The sequence below is a fragment of the Pristis pectinata genome, chromosome 3, assembly GCF_009764475.1.
Source record: "Pristis pectinata isolate sPriPec2 chromosome 3, sPriPec2.1.pri, whole genome shotgun sequence".
Lineage (NCBI taxonomy): Eukaryota > Metazoa > Chordata > Chondrichthyes > Rhinopristiformes > Pristidae > Pristis > Pristis pectinata.
The window spans coordinates 45,643,974-45,663,435 of NC_067407.1; the positions used below are offsets into that span (position 1 = coordinate 45,643,974).

At 40.3% G+C, this 19,462-nt stretch overlaps 1 protein-coding gene across 1 annotated transcript in view; it reads right to left on the reverse strand.

Moving 5' to 3' along the window:
• Window positions 1–19,462, reverse strand: part of hmcn1 (hemicentin 1) — a 361,968-nt gene that overhangs the window by 258,021 nt on the left and 84,485 nt on the right. The window contains 2 exon segments of the mRNA XM_052011513.1: window positions 7,085–7,191; window positions 8,690–8,861. Of these exon segments, the coding sequence (XP_051867473.1) occupies window positions 7,085–7,191; window positions 8,690–8,861 (279 nt within the window).

Genomic DNA, 19,462 nt, shown 5'->3' on the forward strand with positions numbered 1-19,462 from the left:
TATTCCAGAGAATGCTACTTAATTGGCAAGTTGTTAAATCTTAGGAAAATTGGGCTATTTAATGCACGAGTTAAAGCATATTCTAAAATTATTAATGGTGGGAATGGACCAGTCCCCAGCAGAGAGAAAAAACATACACATTTATTTGTTCAAAGGTTCACCTGCCTCTATTTTTGATAAGAACTTGAAAATATTGCTATGTCTGAAATAATGAAATAAGTCTATGCATTTTTGCAATTCTTAAGATCTTCCCTAAGCTTCTTTACGGATGCAACTTTCAAAATCAGTGGAGTGGTTGTGCCATTAGGGAGAGTGATGTAAAGGTGGAATTCCAGAGATTAGTGTCTGGGCACATTAAAGCACAGAGAGCAATAGAGTAGCACTGAGAAAAGGAAATTCTTAATGGGATCAGAAGTGAAGGGATGCAGAGATCTTGGAATGTGGTAGGTCTGAAGGAGCTTGCCGGTTTAGAGAAGAGTAAAAGGATCAAAACAAATGGGTAAGCATTTCACAACTGAAATCCTGCTGAAGCAGTTACCAAGTTACGTTCAGATAGCACAGATAGTGAAGGTGAATAGCATGTTGCAAGTTGGGTGAGGTTTCTATAACCTCAACTTTGGAGAGCTCTTTGCAGTCTCCTCAGTATTAACCAATCCACCCAATTTAATGTCATCCACAAATTTAGAAACAAGTTTTTTGATTCCAAAATCTTAATCATTAATGTAAATTATGAATGACAGTAGTCCCAGCATTAATCCTTGCAAAGCACCACCACTCGCCTTCCTCCACTGTCAGAAGCTAGCCTTTATTCTTATTCTGCTTTCTTTATTCTTATTCTAGCCAGCTAGAATACCTTTCACCACATCTCCTGACTCCATGTCCTCTGACATTATGTATTATTCTATTGTGGGGTACCTTACAAAGCCTTTTGAAAATCTTTATTAATTATATCGACTACTTTATCATTGTCTACTTGTTCTGCTATCCCTTCAAAAACAAATACAATGGGTTAATCAAGCAAAATTTTCCTAAGAAATCCACTCTGGCTTAGAGTTTAGTTATTAGACTTTTAGTTTCTTTATGTTCTACTACTCTCTCTTTCACTAGTGTTTCCATTATTTCTTTACCTCCTACCAACATTAAGCTGGCTAGTCATGTTCTATTCTGGTTCATAAATCTAGATCTTACATTAGCCATCCATCAGTCCTCTGGCAGTTCTCAACAAATTTGTTCCATCATTCTCTACAGCATATTATTGCACATGTTGCAAACATATGCAATAATGGCTTTGCTACTTCTTAACTGGTATTCTGCCATGGTCAATCAACACAAGTATAAAATAGGTTATCTGGTCATTATCACTTTGCTATTTATTCAAACACGGTATGTGCAAATTAGCTGCCATATTTCTTCCACTAAAACAGTGTCTACCCTTCAAAAGTACTTCTTCAGCTAGTACTTCTCCGGCTGTAAAACACTCAAGGTTTAAGAAATAAAGTTGGCTGGAGGTTGGTGATGGTAGATTATTTAAACTGGTAGCCCAGGGGCCTGGATTAACAAAAATCCAGCAACACAAAATCAAACCACTTTGCCAGTTGTGGAATTTAAATTCAGTTAAATAATCTAGAAATTTTTAAAACATTAGTCTTAATATGGATGACTATTAAAACATATGGAATTGTTGTGAAAACCCACCTGGTTCACCACTGTCCTGCAGAACAGGAAATCTGCTGTCCCTACTCAGTTTGGCCTACATGTGATTCTATACCCACCAATGTGACCAACTCTTAACCATGTCCTTAGTTCAGAGTTAATTAGGGATGGATAATAAATGCTGGCATTACCAGTGATATCCACATCCTGTGACTGAACAAAGAAAGCCAAATCTGCAGCCACAAAGTTCATTCCCCTTGCTGTCCTTCCTGAGTTTTCCCTATTTTGGGGGAATTTGATGGAATGATTCTTAACGGTCAGAAACACAATTATGTCTAATGACGCCAATACTTTAAGTCCCACCTAAATATAACTTGTTCCTCGTACTTCCCATTTTAGACTTTGCATATACAACTGCACACACTGTGGCAAAAAGAATATTCAGTCAAAGGAATGAATGCAATTCTCAATAATTTAGACTTTCAACCATTTGGCATTATGGTGCAAATTCTTCAAGTAAGGCATTGAACAGGGATCTTATTGGCCTGTTGCACAAGTTTGGAAAATTCTACAGGGTACTAGTTCAAAGAAGGGTAAGTTCTATTGGTATGCTGGTCAACATTTCATTCACAATTAATAACTCTGAAGGAAATAATTCTATCGTTAAGTGATGGCTATCTGTGGGAATTTCCTACTCGCATTTCAAAGTAATCCATTGAACTAGAAATGGGAGTATTTTTGAGAGATTTAATTAAGTGCTGCATCAATGTCAGTCAGCTTTATTCCATTCGACATATATTTGGTAAACTGCATCTTAAGTTCCAAAGCAGAGCAAACATGGGCCACAGTTGTAGAGTGGCAATTCACCCACTGCTCCAAAATGTTCAGACCACAGTTAAGTTACAATATGCCAAGTTCTATCATTCTACGCCGGAAGTGAGTAGGAGCACAAACACTGGAATTGATTGGAAAGGATGAATATTCTACTTCTGTGTCATAATTTTGATGTAATGCTTCGATTCAATGATTGATTGGAAAGAATTGTTTCCTGTATTTTTTTTGTTTATTTTGCCTGCCCAGTTAGTGCTGGCTGTCAAACAGCATTTTTTTTAAATAGGCAATGTTTCTACAGATTGTTCATCATGGAAAAAATTTAAAAGGGTTAAGTTATAATAATTTCTTCTCAATTGTGTCTAAACTTAGAAAAATTGTAATATCGTGTATGGTTGTGTCATAAAACATTTTTAAGTACTTTCAAGGCATGACCTGTAATCTGGGACATCCAAGACAATCTTCTCAAAATGACATATAGCAAATTATGCACCCAATATGTTAATAGGAACCAATTTATTGCATCTATATATTTGCTAAGTTTATCAAATCTGTGATTTCAAACTATTATAAATGTATATTTTGAATCCCCTGACTTTTTTATTAGTAGTGATTGGACTGATTTTCAATCAATGCAGATTTGGCCTTGCTGGAATCCATGGCTTGCAGTAGATTTACAAGCTTTTGTACATCTGTGAACCATATTTAATATTTCAGTGATGTTGTAATGGACAGTTGGCAGTAATGTTAGATCTTACTTGTCCAGACTGTCGACGGTTATTATAAGGAGATAATCACATACAGCATGTCAGGTACTGTTTGAAGCTGAAAATGTTTCACGGTAATGAGGCCTTTCAGTGCAGCCAAGGAGAATGAGTCCATGTTGGTTTGCTCCTCTGTGTGGGCTGATGCATACTATAGTACATATTACAGTGATTAATCTGCAGATTGACAACACATTTCATCATTTTCCAAATCATTGTTCGCTAATCTATTTTGTGTTTACTTTCAACAATAAATAAAGTGGGATGTCATTCACCTTTGTTTCTAAGCTTACAATTTAACTCATTTGATTCTTTTTTTATATGTAGTTTCACGCAATTTCCTTTCCAGTATAATTCCTGCTCCTGGCAAATCACCAGTTGGCATCGTTATCGTTGCTGTCTAAAATGGATATGGCTTTTAGCTCCAAGAATTCTAAAGGTGTTGTGAGGGGATAAGTAGAAATAAATGGTACATTCAGGGTGTATGTTTGTTGAATATTGTTAGGTCTTGATTCTCAAATTATACTGAAAGAAGTGTTGCAGTGCTGTGTTGCAAATATAAATTAACCGACAAAGGACAAAATAAGAAATACTATTCTTTAAATTTTATTTTATTTCACTGATTGTTTAACTAAGAAATCAAGATTATGTAGGGATTTTATCAAAACCTCATAGCTCAAATGACACTGGGCGTTCTTCAGGAAAGGGCCACTGCAGGTCACCTAATAATGGCAATAAAACAGACACCAATGACTACATGATGATCTAGAGATCTAGCTTGTATATAACTTGTATCTGCTGCTGAAATTGGAGAAGGAAGCCTTCAAATCAGCTTTTACACAAGGACTGATATCAGTGCTACAAACTCCAAATACTGCAGGCATTTCTACACAATAGCCACAAGATTTCAAATCTGTTAATAGCACATGTGATACTACCATAGTCAAGGTTGGTTGGTTGGTTGGTTGGTTGGTTGGGTGGGTGGGTGGATGGATGGATGGATGGATATTAGTCACATGTACATCGCAACACACAGTGAAATGCATCTTTTTGTGTTACTGAGAATGTGCTGGGGGCAGCCCGCATATAGAGTTCTGCTTCACCAAATAAAATACATGATCAGATTTCCAGGCCATTGCTTTATTTTTTTTAAATGGAAGCCCCATGCTTTTTCATGCCATGTTCTCTAACGCAGGCTCTTTAGTCAGAATCTTCACTTTGGTATTTTTATCAATTACCTCTCATAAATCTACTTAAACATTTGTTGGTCATAACCATTCTTGAGTACCACTATTTTGAACTGAAAACTTAAAATCATTTTTAAGGAACATTTGGAGTATATCCAAAATAATTACAAGATACTAACTTTTAACCTTTCCCGACAGAGAGGCACCAACTACATCAGCTCCAGAAAGTGCAGTCCCAGCCCTTTCATCATCACCAGCCTGGCAAATGGAGCAGAGTGGAGCAGAGCTGCGAAAACCACACGCTTCTCAGCATAAATATTCCACCATGTCTTATCGTTAAGGTCATCTTCCTCTGCCCTTACAGGAGATCCTTTTTATCTCCCCACACTCATAATGTACCTAATTGCCCATGTCTTGTTATTTGACCAGCCTCAAAGAGCAATTAGTTTCAAACTTCAAGGGGGTTATAGGGGAAGGGGAGGTAAAGGTAACAAAGGCAAATAGATAAAGAGATAACAAAACCACCTATTCTTCCATACTGCTGTGATAACATCTTTTGGAAACTGTATTAGGCCATATTAGTTCAAATCCCTTGGTGAAAGGATCTTTTAAATCCACGCAGAAAGTGCAGAGCACAGTTCTCAAGTAAAAGAATTGAATTAAATGAAGCTGCGGTATCACATTTACAACTAAATACAAAGTTGAATTAAATTAATTTTGTTTGATTTATGTCATCTCAACTAAACTAGGAGCAAATCTCAAAAGCTGAAGGTTTCCAGCCGTCAGGAGAATACAAATCCAAATTACACACTCAGTGTAATGATAACTAATGCAACACAAAGTCGACATTTTCAACCAGGGGTCTCAGAAGTTAAGAGTAATTTTTAATTTGTTACGGATATAGAATGGCAATTTCCCATCGTTAACTCCCACCTTGTGACCCAGAGTGAAAAGACAAACGGTGAAGTAAGAACAATACCATCTATAGGCCTCTGTGTGTGAGGTCCATACCAGTTCAATGTTACAGCTTATTTCCCGGCATGCAGTCCTTGCTCACTAAGACAGCAAGAGCAAAATAAGACCAAATTTAAAATCGCTGACAGCCGGGGTAACCCAGTCAAAAGGAGCTCTTGGTTATAACTCTTTCGCATATCTGCCAAGTTCTATTTAGTTTTTTTTAAAGTCTGCATGACACTTGTGTTGGAAACTAAAGGCACTATAGTAATACAAGAAGAGCTCGAGATTCTGTTTTCAATAATGAATTAGCACCACACTGTGAGTTACTTTGTTTCAGGAAATGATGTATTCATTTTTCATAAAGACAGGAATGCAAGTAACAAAACTCTCTAATTGAGTAAATTTTCTTGTAATTGGAATGATCTACTCACCATCTAATCAGAAGAAAAATGGATGTATAAATTCCTACAGAAGAAATAATTTTCCAAACATGATAATTGATTTATAACATGGAACCTTTTCCAGATGCTGGAATCTTATGTTCATCTGTGTCCCTGTTTTTGCAGTGAGAAGACTGGCAGTCTAATTACAAACCTAAACTATGCACAAGGACACAAACTTTAACATGAACCATCTCGTTCATGTAGAATTGTTCACAGATTGAGGCAGATGTGATTTTATGAGGTAGAGATTAACCATCACCTCCCCTCCCACCACCCCCAACTAACTGCTATCTGCCTGTATACAGTTTATGCCATGAACGTGCAACCTTCCGAGGATCAGAAATACTCAGACACACAGCATTCCCAATACACACTGCATTTCCAAGATCTAGCACGCCTCCATGCTCCAAGTTGCCAACAGCACTTCCAAAATCAAGCACTGCCCATGGTAAATTTCAGCATCACCTCATCACATGGAATTTCTAGGGACCCAGGATTTTCTGACCAACGATAATCCTAGCACACAATGCCACTCTTTAAAGGGAAGCCTGATTTTTGACCTCAGGTAGTGAGAAAACCAAAACATACGATCCCTATGCAATTTTTTGCTCAACTAGGAAAAATATTCCAGAATGCCCCAATGTATCATAATGAACAAACAACACCAGATGACAAAGATGGAAGAGTATACAAGAAAATCCTCATGACTTTCTCTGTGCAAGAAGAAGATGATGTACTCAAATACAAACAAACTTGGTTTGGCCCACATTGGATGATGGATGTTTGGGTCATCACTAATTAATCATGAAACCTACCCAAAAATCAAGCTGTGTTGATGCTGTACACTTAAATGGAACTTCCACATTTTCCCATAATAATAAAACTATAACACAACAGAAATGTACCTTCCAGTGCTCTCTAATAATGACACTTGGGCAATGGCACAAATCCAAGAAGTGGTGAGCTTGGATTCCATTTTTCAATGAGGTGGCGTATTGGACATTACTAATACACCATGCCCCAATCAAGGGTCAGGGCTGATTATTTTATGACCTGGGAATACAGAGAATCTTACAGCACCATGAGTAACAGAACACCGTTTTGTGTTTCCCATTTTTCCCTCAGGATTCCACTGACTTCCTGCTAAAATTATGGTGGGAAAGTGATAGGATCCAATATAATTTTGGGCTGAGGTCATATGGAAGACTTCAAAGGGATTGTATACATTCCATTACCATAAAGACCTTACCTTAATGGTCCAGAGTCCTGGTTCTGGATCCTTGATGTTTACCACCCTGGCAGAGTTTGCAATATGCAAAAGCTCATTAAGACCAGATCCTTTCTGTATCATTTTTCCTACAAGCCAAAAGAAAAGATTAGTCAATGTAAATGTTGTATTCTTGTCAACAACTGTACTAAACTGAGAAAAACATTCCCCCAAGGCCAACAACGAGTTGGTTTTCAGTTGAAATGTTAATAATGGAGTTTTTAAAACAGGCATTAATAAATTTTAATGCTCAACATGTCGACTCACTGTCTGAAGAAATCTGGTTTGATTAGTACATGGATATGCCCGGACAATTGCCACTGATTTAAGCGGGACCAACATTATTCAGGATGTCAAAACTGAAGGTCCTCAGACCATTTAGGTCACTAAGAGCTTAAGAAAGTGATGGTCAACTAATACAGAGATCTGATGTCTGCTTTGAAATCATTCACAGAACTATTAGTCTGTTCCTGTAGATAATATCTGAAGAAATGAAAGAGCTATTCTATCTGGAATAAACATACCTTTTACATGCCAAATGCAGAGAAGCATTAGTGAGATTTAAGAACCAACAAACAGCCCCGATGGCTATAGCAAGCAGATATGGCAGGGCATCATAAATCAGAAATCAAAAACATGTATTTTCACACAATGCAACAAACTGGTATTTAGATAGAAATTGCATTTGGGGTTTATCCCAAAATAGCACATGGCTCATTAGCTAGTTCCAGGAACTTGAAACCAGCTGAAGACATAACAAAGTTCTACAAAGAAGATTTGTTTGCACAACACTTTCAAAAGAATTGTGATGTTATTAATACAGAAATTTTTCACCTCCTTTCTACAAAAAAGGACCAACATTACATCAAAATCTTTATCTTTAAATGTAATGGCAAGTCTATTCAGGCATGTTAAAAAGGACACAAAAATAAAAGGTGGTTAGAAAATTACTGAGAGCGCTTTGCCACTGTTTTCCCATTGACTAAGTATTGTTAAGTTACTTGAGTAATTAATTAACCCCTCACCTCCACTGGAAAACCTGACTCATTTTGGTTGAAGATGAAAAAAAGATGACAATAGGTATGTGAAAATTGTGGGGCAGCTTGTCAGACAAACTGGTCCTTTTGTAACATTCCTAATTATTAGCTGTTGCTGAATAAATAGTTATTTGATTTGCCTTCAGGAAACTGAAAAAAGCATGTGTCACAACATGACATTCGATGTATTATTAATCAGTTGCTGTGATGTGCACAATATTGGAAACGCTCAAGTTATTGCCCGTCATATCCTGGCCTGAAGCAGCACAACCCTTGAGGCAATAGTTAACTATTTTTTTTAAGCACCCAAGTGGATTTCCTTCACTTCAAGGAAAAAAAAGTGGAAGAGCAAAAAGAGAAGTAAAGTGTCAGATGAATACCAAATTTGGTTGTGCATCCACTGTGCCATTTTTCTTTGATGAGTAATAATGCTCTAAAGGCATAACACTACATTGTAACATGGACAAAATGGATGCTTCTGATAATTGCCCAGATTTAGTCACAGACATTCACTGTATTCAACAAGCTCTTCAATGTTCAAGAACCATACCTGAAGGATCTCTGACCTCAATAAAAGGGGCAGGACCACTGAGAGACACTGTCACCTCTCTCAGACTAGGATCAAAGGGGATTTGCCAGATGTTTACAGCTTGGATGGTGTGATCTGTGGATAGCAGGTGAACTTTGGATGCTTGGACTGCTTCTTTTACCCACTTCAGAACCTGCAATGAAAAGAGAAGAGAAAATGAGAACTACAATTCCACAGAAAGTGGAACGTGTGATTTGTGGGGAAAGAAAAAGGAAAATAAATTCCACACATTGGCTTCTTTAGTGATATCTCTCCTTCAACAGTGGTTTCCTTTCCAATAGAGTTGACAGAGCTCTGAAGCACATCATTCCCATTCCCTGCACTTTTGCTCTTTCACAATCATATCCCATCCAGAACAAGGACAAGTTTCCTTTCATCGTCGCTCAAACCCATTAGCCTCTGGATTCAACATGACGCCAGCATCAGATACACCTTCTCCTCCCCTTTCAGCATTTCAAAGGGATCGTTCCCTCTGCAACATTTTAGTTCAATTCTTCCATCTCCACCAATAACCACTCTCCTTCTCATCATACCTGCCTATGCCAACTTAGGAGATACAACACCTAATTTTTTTTTAACCTCTTCTGGATCCACCAACCAGAAAAGCAAACACTACTTTCAGGTGAAGCTGCAATTCACCTGCACCTTTTCCAATGTTGCATCATGTATTGGTGCTCACAATGTGGTCTTCTCAAAATTGAGTGATCACTTCCATTCATTCTGCAAAGGCTACCCTGAGGTCCAAGTTGGCTGTCACTTTAATTGTCCATCTCACTTTGATGATGCACTCTCTGTCTTTGGCCTCTTCAACTGTTCCAACAAATCTCAACACAAGTTTGAGGAATAATGTCTCTTCTTCTGACTTAGCATTTTACAGCCATCAGAATTTAATATTAAATTCAACAATTTCAGATAACTGCCCCTTCCACTTTTTACCAGAATGGCTTGCTCTGATGAAAGGTCATCAACGTGAAACATTAACTTTGTTCCTCTCTCCACAGTTGCTGCCCAATCTGTTAAGTATGTCCTGCATTTTTCTATTTTTATTACAGAGTCTCTCTGTTCTTCATTACTCCAATCAATCCAGAAATTGTTAGTAACTTCAGAATGTTGGAGACTTTACTTGGGGAACTGATAAAAGACCTGCTTTTGGACAGAAAGATCACAGTAACTAGCAGCCCTTCTTTTCTTTAAATCATATTGCCTTTGTTCAATTCAACACTCAAACATCGGGAAACAGGTTCTGCCTCTTAAAATCATTCCCATTCCCTCAGATACTACGGTGACTCTACATTTCCTTCTCCCAAAACTGCTACGTTAACCATGCTGGCAGAGATCACAGTGGAGCCCACCCTATTAACAAACTCCATTCTCCAAACTGGGGTGTGGTCACAAATAGGTCAGTGGTACACACAGCAGACAGAGCAATTCAACTTGTCATGGAGTCAGCAAAAGACTGTACTTTAATCCTGAAGCACCATTCATAACCTCAGGACTTCACAAAGTGCTTTGTCATCAAGATTCAAGATATACTTTATTGTCATTTCTCTGAGTATTTACATACACAAAAAAAAACGAAATACTGTTTCTCAACCAGCTCATATCAGTGCAACAAAAAGAACTGATAAATATCTAAAATAGTCTATAAAAACATCTCTGAAACAAAACTAAAAACATATCAACACCACATATTCATATCTGTTAAAGTGCGTTTATGTATTAATAAGTGCTTATTCAGTTCGAGAAGTTCAACGTATCAGGTAACTATCAAACTGTTTCTGTATTGATGTGAGTATGTACGTGTGTGTGGAGGGAGAGCTTGTCAGTGGAAGTGGAAGGGGACACAATCCATTTATGATCCTGACTGCCTGTGGGAAAAAGCTGTTCAGCATCCTACTAGATCTAGAGCAGATGCTCCTATACCTCTTCCCCAACGGCAGGAGGGAAAACAGGTCATGAGAAGGGTGATGAAAGTCCTTAATGATGGCCGTAGCTCTGCGAACACAGCGTTGCTGATAGATCTCCATCAAAAAGGGGAGAGGGGCATCAATGATCCTGCTAGCGGTCTTCACCATCCTATTGAGCTGCTGCTGTTCGTAGGCCTTGCAGCTACCAAACCAGGAGGTGAGGCAGTAGGTCAGGATGCTTTCAATGGTGCCCCTGTAAAAAGAGGTGTGGAATAGGGAAGCCTGCCTTTCTGAGTCTCCGGAGGGGGTAAAGCCGCTGCTGGGCTTTTTTAACGATGGTTGCAGTGTTAATAGTGGAGGTCAGATCATCTGCTAGGTGAACCCCCAGGAACTTAATATTGCTGACCCTCTCCACAGCAGCGCCATCAACAGTCAGTGGTGTATGATCATGCTTGCCAGCTCTCCTGAAATCAATCACCATCTCCTTTGTTTTGTCCACATTGAGGGCGAGATTGTGGAATCTGCACCACGCTGTTAGCTGCTCCACCTCCATCCTATATGCAGACTCATCATTGTCACTGACGAGTTGCAGGCAAAATTAACAGGTAATTTCCATACAGCATATGGACAGAACGTTGGTTTCATGTTTCATCCAAGAAGGTAGCTACTTCCTTTGAGGGTCAGAGTCTGTTACATGACACAAAATTCAGATGGGAAAGATAACTCTGGAGCAAATGACGGGGACATCCACTGATAATGCAACAACTATGTAACAATTTGGGAATGGGAACCAGAGTGTTAGGTCAGATGATGGAGCAGTTGGTGTAAAGGTCGATGCAATGTGCAGAGAGACTATGGGGGAAGGATAGGCAGTGCATCAGGCATCAACACAGTCAGTTGGATGGGTTGAAATGTGTTTACTTAAATGTAAGAAGTGTTAAGAATAAGGGTGATAAACTTTGAGCATGGATCAGTATGTGGAATTACGATATTGTGGCCATTACAGAGACTTGGGTGTCGCAAGGGCAAGATTAGTTGCTTGATGTTCCAGGGTTTAGATGTTTCAAAAGGGATAGGGAGGGAGGTTAAAAAAAGGGGGGGCGGGGGTGAGTGGCATTGCTAATCAGGGAAAGTATCACAGCTGCAGAAAGGGGGGATGTCATGGAGGGATCGTCTACTGAGTCAGTGTGGGTGGAAGTCAGAAACAGGAAGGGAGCAATCTCTCCCAATAGCCACTGGAACACTGAGGAGGAGATAAGTAGGCAGATTTTGGAAAGGTCCAAAAATAACAGGGTTGCTGTCATGGGAGACTTCAACTTCCCTAACATTGATTGGCACCTCCTTAGTGCAAAAGGTTTAGATAGGACAGAATTTGTTCGGCATGTCCAGGAAGGATTCCTGACACAGTATGTGGACAAGCCGACTAGAGGAGAGGCTATACTGGATCTAGTACCAGGCAACGAACTTGGTCAGGTGACAGACCTCTTGATGGGTGAACATTTCAGAGATAGTGACCACAACTTCCTGACTTTTAGCATAGCCATGGACAGGGATAGGAGCAGATGATATGGGAAAGCTTTTAATTTGGGGAGGGTTAATTACGACGGTATTAGGCAGGAACTTGGGAGTGTAAATTGGGAACATATGCTCTCAGGGAAACACACAGTAGAAATGTGGAGGCTGTTTAGGGCACATTTGCATGGGTTCTGGATAGGTTTATCTCACTGAGACAGAGAAGGGATGGTAAGGGTAAAGGAACCATGGTTGACAAGAGGTGAAATATTTAGGCAAGAGGAAGAAAGAAGCATACTTAAGCTTTAGGAATCAAAAATCAGGTAGGGCTCTTGAAAATTATAAGGTAGCCCCAGGAAGGAGCTTAAGGAGGGACTTAGGAGAACTAGAAGGGGACACGAGAAGACCTTGGCGTGTAGAATTAAGGAAAACCCCAATGTGTCCTACACATACATGAAGAACAGGAGGATGACTAGAGTGAGGTAGGACTGCTCAGGGATAAAGGGGAAAACATGTACTTGGAGGCAGAGGAGGTAGGGGAGGTCCTCAGTGAATACTTTGCCTCAGTATTTACCAGAGACTTTGATGAATGTGAGGTCAGCATAGAACAGGTTAATGTGCTGGAGCATGTTGAGGTTAAGAAAGAGGTTGTGTTGGAGTTTCTGAAAAATATTCGGATAGATAAGTCCCCAGGACCAGATGGAATATACCCCTGGTTTCTACTGGAAGCGAGGGAAGAGATTGCTGGTGCGTTGACAATGATATTTGTGTTCTCCCTGGCCAGAAGAGTAGTACCAGAGGATTGGAGTATGGCAAATGTTGTTCCCTTGTTCAAGAAAGGTAATAGGGATAATGCTGGGAATTATAGACCAGTGAGTCTTATGTCAGTGGTGGGAAAGCAATTGGAGAGGATTCTTAGGGACAGGATTTATAAGCATTTGGAGAAGCATAGTCTTATTAGGGACAGTCAGCATGGCTTTGTGAGGGGCAGGTCATATCTGGGTGGTGTGCTGGCCTTCATTTGTCAGGGGATTGAGTTCAAGAGCTGTGAGGTAATGTTGGAGATCTATAAAACTCTAGTTAGACCACACTTAGAATATTGTGTTCAGTTCTGGTCACCGCATTATGGGAAGGATGTGGAAGCTTTAGAGAGGGTGCAGAGGAGATTTACCAGGATGCTGTCTGGATTAGAGAACATGTCTTATGAGGAAAGGTTGAGCGAGCTAGGGCTTTTCTCTTTGGAGCGACACAGGATGGGAGGCAACTTGACAGAGGTGTATAAGATTATGAGGGGCATAGATAGAGTGGACAGCCAGTATCTTTTCCCCAGGGTGGCAACGGCCAATACCAGAAGACATTACTTGAAGGTCAGAGGAGGAAAGCCTAGGGGACATATCAGAGGTAGATTTTTTTTCCCCCACACAGAGTGGTAGGTGCCTTGAATGCTCTGCCGGGGGTGGTGGGAGACACTAATACAATAGGGAAATTTAAAAGATCCTTAGATAGCAACATGGATGTAAGGAAAATGGAGGGTTATGGGCTGTGTAGGAGGGAAGAGTTAGATTGATCACGGAATAGATGTTTATATAGGTCGGCACAACATCGTGGGCCGAAGGGTCCATACTGTGCTGTATTGTTCTATGTTCTATGTTGTCCAGGAGCATTTGACAAATTATACGACAAAAGGAATATTTTGAAGCTGGATGTCAATATTAAAAATAGGCAAATGAATTAAGAATAAATTAGCTTTTATAAAGCTTCTATCACAGTATTGATGTTCCAAAGTACTTCACAGCCAATGATATGTTGTTATTAATTCTAGAGGCTAATTAAAGACTATAACTGCCAGTTTCTTGTTAGCTCTCCAGATTTGACCCAATGGGTCAGGGACAACAGACCCATTGATGAGATTTGGGGGGCCCCGAGCTTCCCCAAACACATCAAAGTGGACACTGGAGATATGCCCCAAGCCTGCCTGCTGCATAACAATTGTCTGCTTACCTTCCAACTCCACTTACACCAACTTGGTCAACGCCAAAAAGCATCTATTGCCTCATCTGATCTTGACCCATGGAATGAGACCTTCTACATCAATCAGAAGAATTTGTTTCTAAATTCCAAAGAGTTTGACAAAGGTTTTCAACACCAGCCTGGCCTACACCTGCTAAAATCCATGAACATATTTCAACCCCCAACTTGAATTATATCTGCCAGAAGCTACATTCAATAGTGACTGGTCTGCATTTAAAAAGCAGTTTCCTCCAGTTTGGTTACAGGTGACATGCCAGGTCCAGCAGAGCATTTTGAAAAGACCATTAATCAACCCTGTGAGACATTTCAACTTAATGCGGTCATTATACAAAACTTAATATCTGCTCAACGAATTAAAAATCAGCATCAATAACCCATGTCACTGCCATAATTGAGTATCATGATAGAAACTTCTTCAACCCCAAAACATCACATAAAGTTAGACTCTTAAATAACTCAAAAAATATTATTGCATTTTGGTGTCTCAGAAACATCAAGCAGCACTGCTTTCCATTCTCTAGAAATTCCTCACACACCTTTTAGCTTCTCTGACTTAATAATGAAGCAGAACTAACTCTGTGATAGTGAATGCAACAGTAACCAGAACCAGGCGAGCTGTGCCCTCCTGCTCTCTGACTTCTTTCAAAAATGTGCATTATCCAGTGGGACCATTAGTTCAATTTATACAGGTGAGCCGGGGCAACTTAAATTGATGTAAGTGGCCACCCCATCATCATCATCTGCTAATTTATTCCCAATTCACCATGTGTCAAAAGTTGATTCACTGCAGGGAAAGTGAGAAAGTCACATTGCAAATGACACCCAGCCACACAAATAATGACACAAAGTCTGACGGGATATCAATAACATTTTCAGTGAATCACATGGGCCCAGCAGCAGCTAACTCTGTAATTGATCTGTTTAGCAGGATTTTACTGAACTGAAGGTGGAAGAAACTCAGCAATTTTATAACCGTGCGCCAAACAAAACAGCCGTGGATGCAACTGGCTGCTTTAAAGGGAGATTTAGCAAGTGGCAGGAGCCAGTTTTGAAGAAGTAAAGATTTTTATTTTTCTTATTAGTGTTTTATATATTCTAGGGCTGATAGTTGGATTTAAAATGATGGGAATGAACATGAATATTACATCGGGGCAACTGATGACCTCCGAATGTAGGAGCAATGGTGAAAATCAATCTCTCTTCAAGTTTCAGATCAACTGTTTTACTTAATTTGCATGCAAACATACTTTCAGTGTCATGCAGGATCTCATTTCTAACCATCAGGAGCAACTGTCATTGTCACTAGATGGTGAGATAGCATTCATTCTGTACACTCGCCAAGAGTTGGAGCCACTTTGATTGCATCCAATTTACAAAATGTGACAAGGCCCCACTCTTGACTGGGTACTTGCTGGTGGATGTTCCTACCCTGCAGGGTTTCGACCCGAAACATCGACAGTTCCTTTTCTCCCACAGGTTCTGCTCGACCTGTTGAATTCCTCCAGCAGATTATTTGTTGGACCAGATAATCTTGTGTTAGAGACTATCCCCATGATCACCCCAGTTTCACTCTCAGAGACATCTCCCTACCCCACCCTCCCTGCAGCTAAGCAAGCTTTTGTCACTTTCCCAATTCTGATGAAATACTTTGACCTGAAACATTAGCAGTTTCTCTCCCCACAGATACAGCCCGACCTGCTGAGTATTCCCAGCATTTTGTTTTTAATTTAGATTTTCAGTATCCACAGCTTTTTTTATTTTTACCTGTTGAATCCACTGCCTCTTCTCTTCCAGGAACACCTAACCTGAAGAAGTTCTACCCTGCTCGACAAGATTTCTGTCTCTTGCCTTATTCACTTTCACCGGTGCCTCTGTCCCTTCTTATCTTTGGTATGGTATTGACCAAAACCTGTTTCGACAGACACATCATTTTCCTTAGCAAATGTCTCCAACTCCAACCTGTTCCAAGAGGATTCCAACTGAAATGCTGCCCTTCACCATTCAGGCCCTCCCAGAATCATGGGTAGGTTCAAATTATCTGAGGTCTCGAGAAACTGTTCTCTTCGCATCCTCAGACCTCTCTCTGCAACAACACTGATCACTCTATCTCAAAGCTGTTGTGGTCCATAGTCCCACATTTATTTTTGCTGCATTCAGTGCTACAATCAAAGATTTTTCTCCTTCTCTTCAAACATCAATGATCATAAACTCCAACAGCTCTTGCATTCCAAAATGCTTCCGGATCTTTCTCCAACATTATCCTCCTCAGACCCCAACTTTTTCCCTCCACATCACCAGCCCATAAGCCCCTGCCATGTTTTCACCATCCCTTTTGATCTTTCCCCCCGATTCTGAATGGTCAATCCTCAGCAGAGACTCAGCTTTAACCCCCTACATCCATATATCTCAATCCATTCAGAGCTCAAAACATTGAATGCTTCTTCTGCCACCTCCACATCCATTTCTTTAGCCAGGATCTTTCACCCCAACTGCGGACTCTTTCAACCTTTTTCAGTAATCCTGATCCACCTATACAGCTTTCTCTGGCCAATTACCTTCTCAGAATCAGATTTATTATCACTGACATATGTCGTGAAATTTGTTGTTTTGCAGCAGCAGTACAGAGAAGGACACAAAAATCACTATGTTACAAAAATAAATAAATAGTGCAAAAGAGGAATAATGAGATAGTGTTCATGGACCATTCAGAAATCTGATGGTGGTGGGGGGGGGGGGGGGGGGTGGGGGGGCATAGGGAGAAGAAGCTGTTCCTGAAACATTGAATGTGGGTCTTCAGGCTTCCATATCTCCGCCCTGATGGTAGTAACGTGAAGAGGACATGTCCCGGATGGCAAGGGTCCTTCGCGATGGAGGCCGCCTTCTTGAGGCACCACCTCTTGAAGATGTCCTTGATGGTGGGGAGAGTTGTGCCTGTGATGGAGCTGGGTGAGTCTACAACCCTCAGCAGCTTTTCTTGATGCTGTGCATTGGAGCCTCCATACCAGACTGTGACGCAACCAGTCAGAATGCTCTCCACCATACATCTGTAGAAATTTGCAAGAGTCCTTGGTGACATACCAAATCTCCTCAAAATCCTAATTAAACCACTGGCGTGCCTTCTTTGTGATTGCATCAATGTGTTGGGCCAAGATAGATCCTCTGAGATATCAGGAACCAGGAACTTGAAGTTGCTCACCCTTTCCACCGCTGACTCCTCAATGAAGACTGGTGTGTGTTCTCCCAACTTTCTCTTCCTGAAGTCCATAATCAATTCCTTGGTCTTGCTGACATTGAGTGAGAGGTTGTCGTTGCAACACCACTCAACCAGCCGATCTATCTCACTCCTGTATGCCTCCTCATTGCCATCTGAGATTTTCCCAGCAACAGCGGTGTCATTGGTGAATTTATAGATGGTGTTTGAGCTGTGCCTAGCCACACAGTCATGAGTATGGAGAGAGCAGCGCAGTGGGCTAAGCACGCATCCTTGAGGTGCATGTGTGTTGATTGTCAGTGAGGAGGAGATATTGTTACTGATCCGTACTGACTGTGGTCTCCAGATATGGAAGTCTAATTGCTGACATGACATTGACCATCTTTACTTTTCCACTCCCCCTTCTCACTAGAACCTATCCCATTCTGAACTTGAAGCACTCCATTCACGAAGAACCAACCAGCTCCGACAAAGGGTCCTCAACCCAAAATGTTAGCTATTTTCTCTTCCCACAAATGCAGCCTGACCTGCTGAATATTTCCAGCATTTTCTGTTTTATTACCTTTTTCCCCCAACTGCTCTGCTACTATATCTTCAGTAATGAGTTTGAGCGACTGAGTGACCCATTGCTGCTCGAATTCAAATGCTTACAGGACTACATTTTCCAAGCATTAGAAGTAACAGACCCATGCAATACCACCACCAGTAGATCAGATCAAACTCTACAGTCCTGCCAGTCAGCAACACTAGCACTCAATTAAACAGGTAATGGTGGAGGAGGATACAGGAATGTGCCCATTCTCAGCTGTAGCAGGGCCCAACATGCAAGTTATAACAACAAGGCCGAAGCATTTGCAACCATCAACAGCCGGAAGTGCTGAGTGGATGGTCCATCTTGGATCCACCCAAGATCTCCACCATCACAGAATCACGATTCAACCCATTTTGATTCACTCCATGCTAGGGCACTGAGCACAACAAACATATCCCATCTGCAGTGGGTATTCCCCAGAACTTGGCACACTGCACCTAACTGTTCCAGTACAGCCACAACATTGGCATCTACCAACCTTGTGGAAAATTGCCCAGGTTATAGCCTGCTCATGTAAAGGATGAATGCAATCTGATCAATTATTTCTCTCTCAATCTTCTTGCAATGATCAGCAAGGCGAAGTAGATTATTCTTGATTGTGGTATTAAGAACCACTCATTCATCAATAACAGATGCTGAGTTTGGGACGCACCAGGGTCAGTTAGCTCCAGACCCCATCACATCCTTGGTCCAAACAGGGACCAAACAGCTTAATTCCAAAGCAGAGGATGGAGTGACTCCCTTAAGATCAAAGCAACATTTGACTGAATGTGGCATTAAGGAGTCTTGGAAAAATTGAAGTCAATTGGGATTCAGGGGAAAACTTAGCACTGGCTGGAATCCAGGGGGAAAGAGCTTTTCTAGTAACTGATAAATTGCAACTACTCTATTTTTGATTATCTTCATAATAAGAGTTATATGCCACAACCATAGAACTTAACTTTCCTGGTGAAAGAGGATGATTAAAAGCAATTTGGTACTCACTAACATTTGCTATTATAAATCATTAAATATTATTGTCAATATGAAGTAATATTTTCATAATTTACTGTGATCTAGATTAACCAGGAATTGAAAGATGGCAGTTGCCATGTTTCATTTTGATACAGTAAACAATCATAAACTTCTAAAGACTGTACAATAAATGTGACATTTAATTGTACTGCTTGTGGACTCCAATGCAGTCTTCTACTTTGCAGTCTGCTACAGCAATGCCATCTACCCAATACTTTGGAAAAACAGCCAAAATGACATCTTTTCCACCTAAAGCAGGTCAAAAGCAACCTAATAAATTAGTGCACAGTTAGTGAAAGGTATTACTGACAGTGCTGTTAAGTGACACAGATCAAGTCAGTCACTCTTTTAATTTTACCTCATTACAGCTCAATAAATGGACCACACTGAGTTCAAGATACAGATCTGTTCTCAGAACTATTCATTCACAGCTTCCTTTGGAAAGTTTTATTACAGCTGAAGTTTAT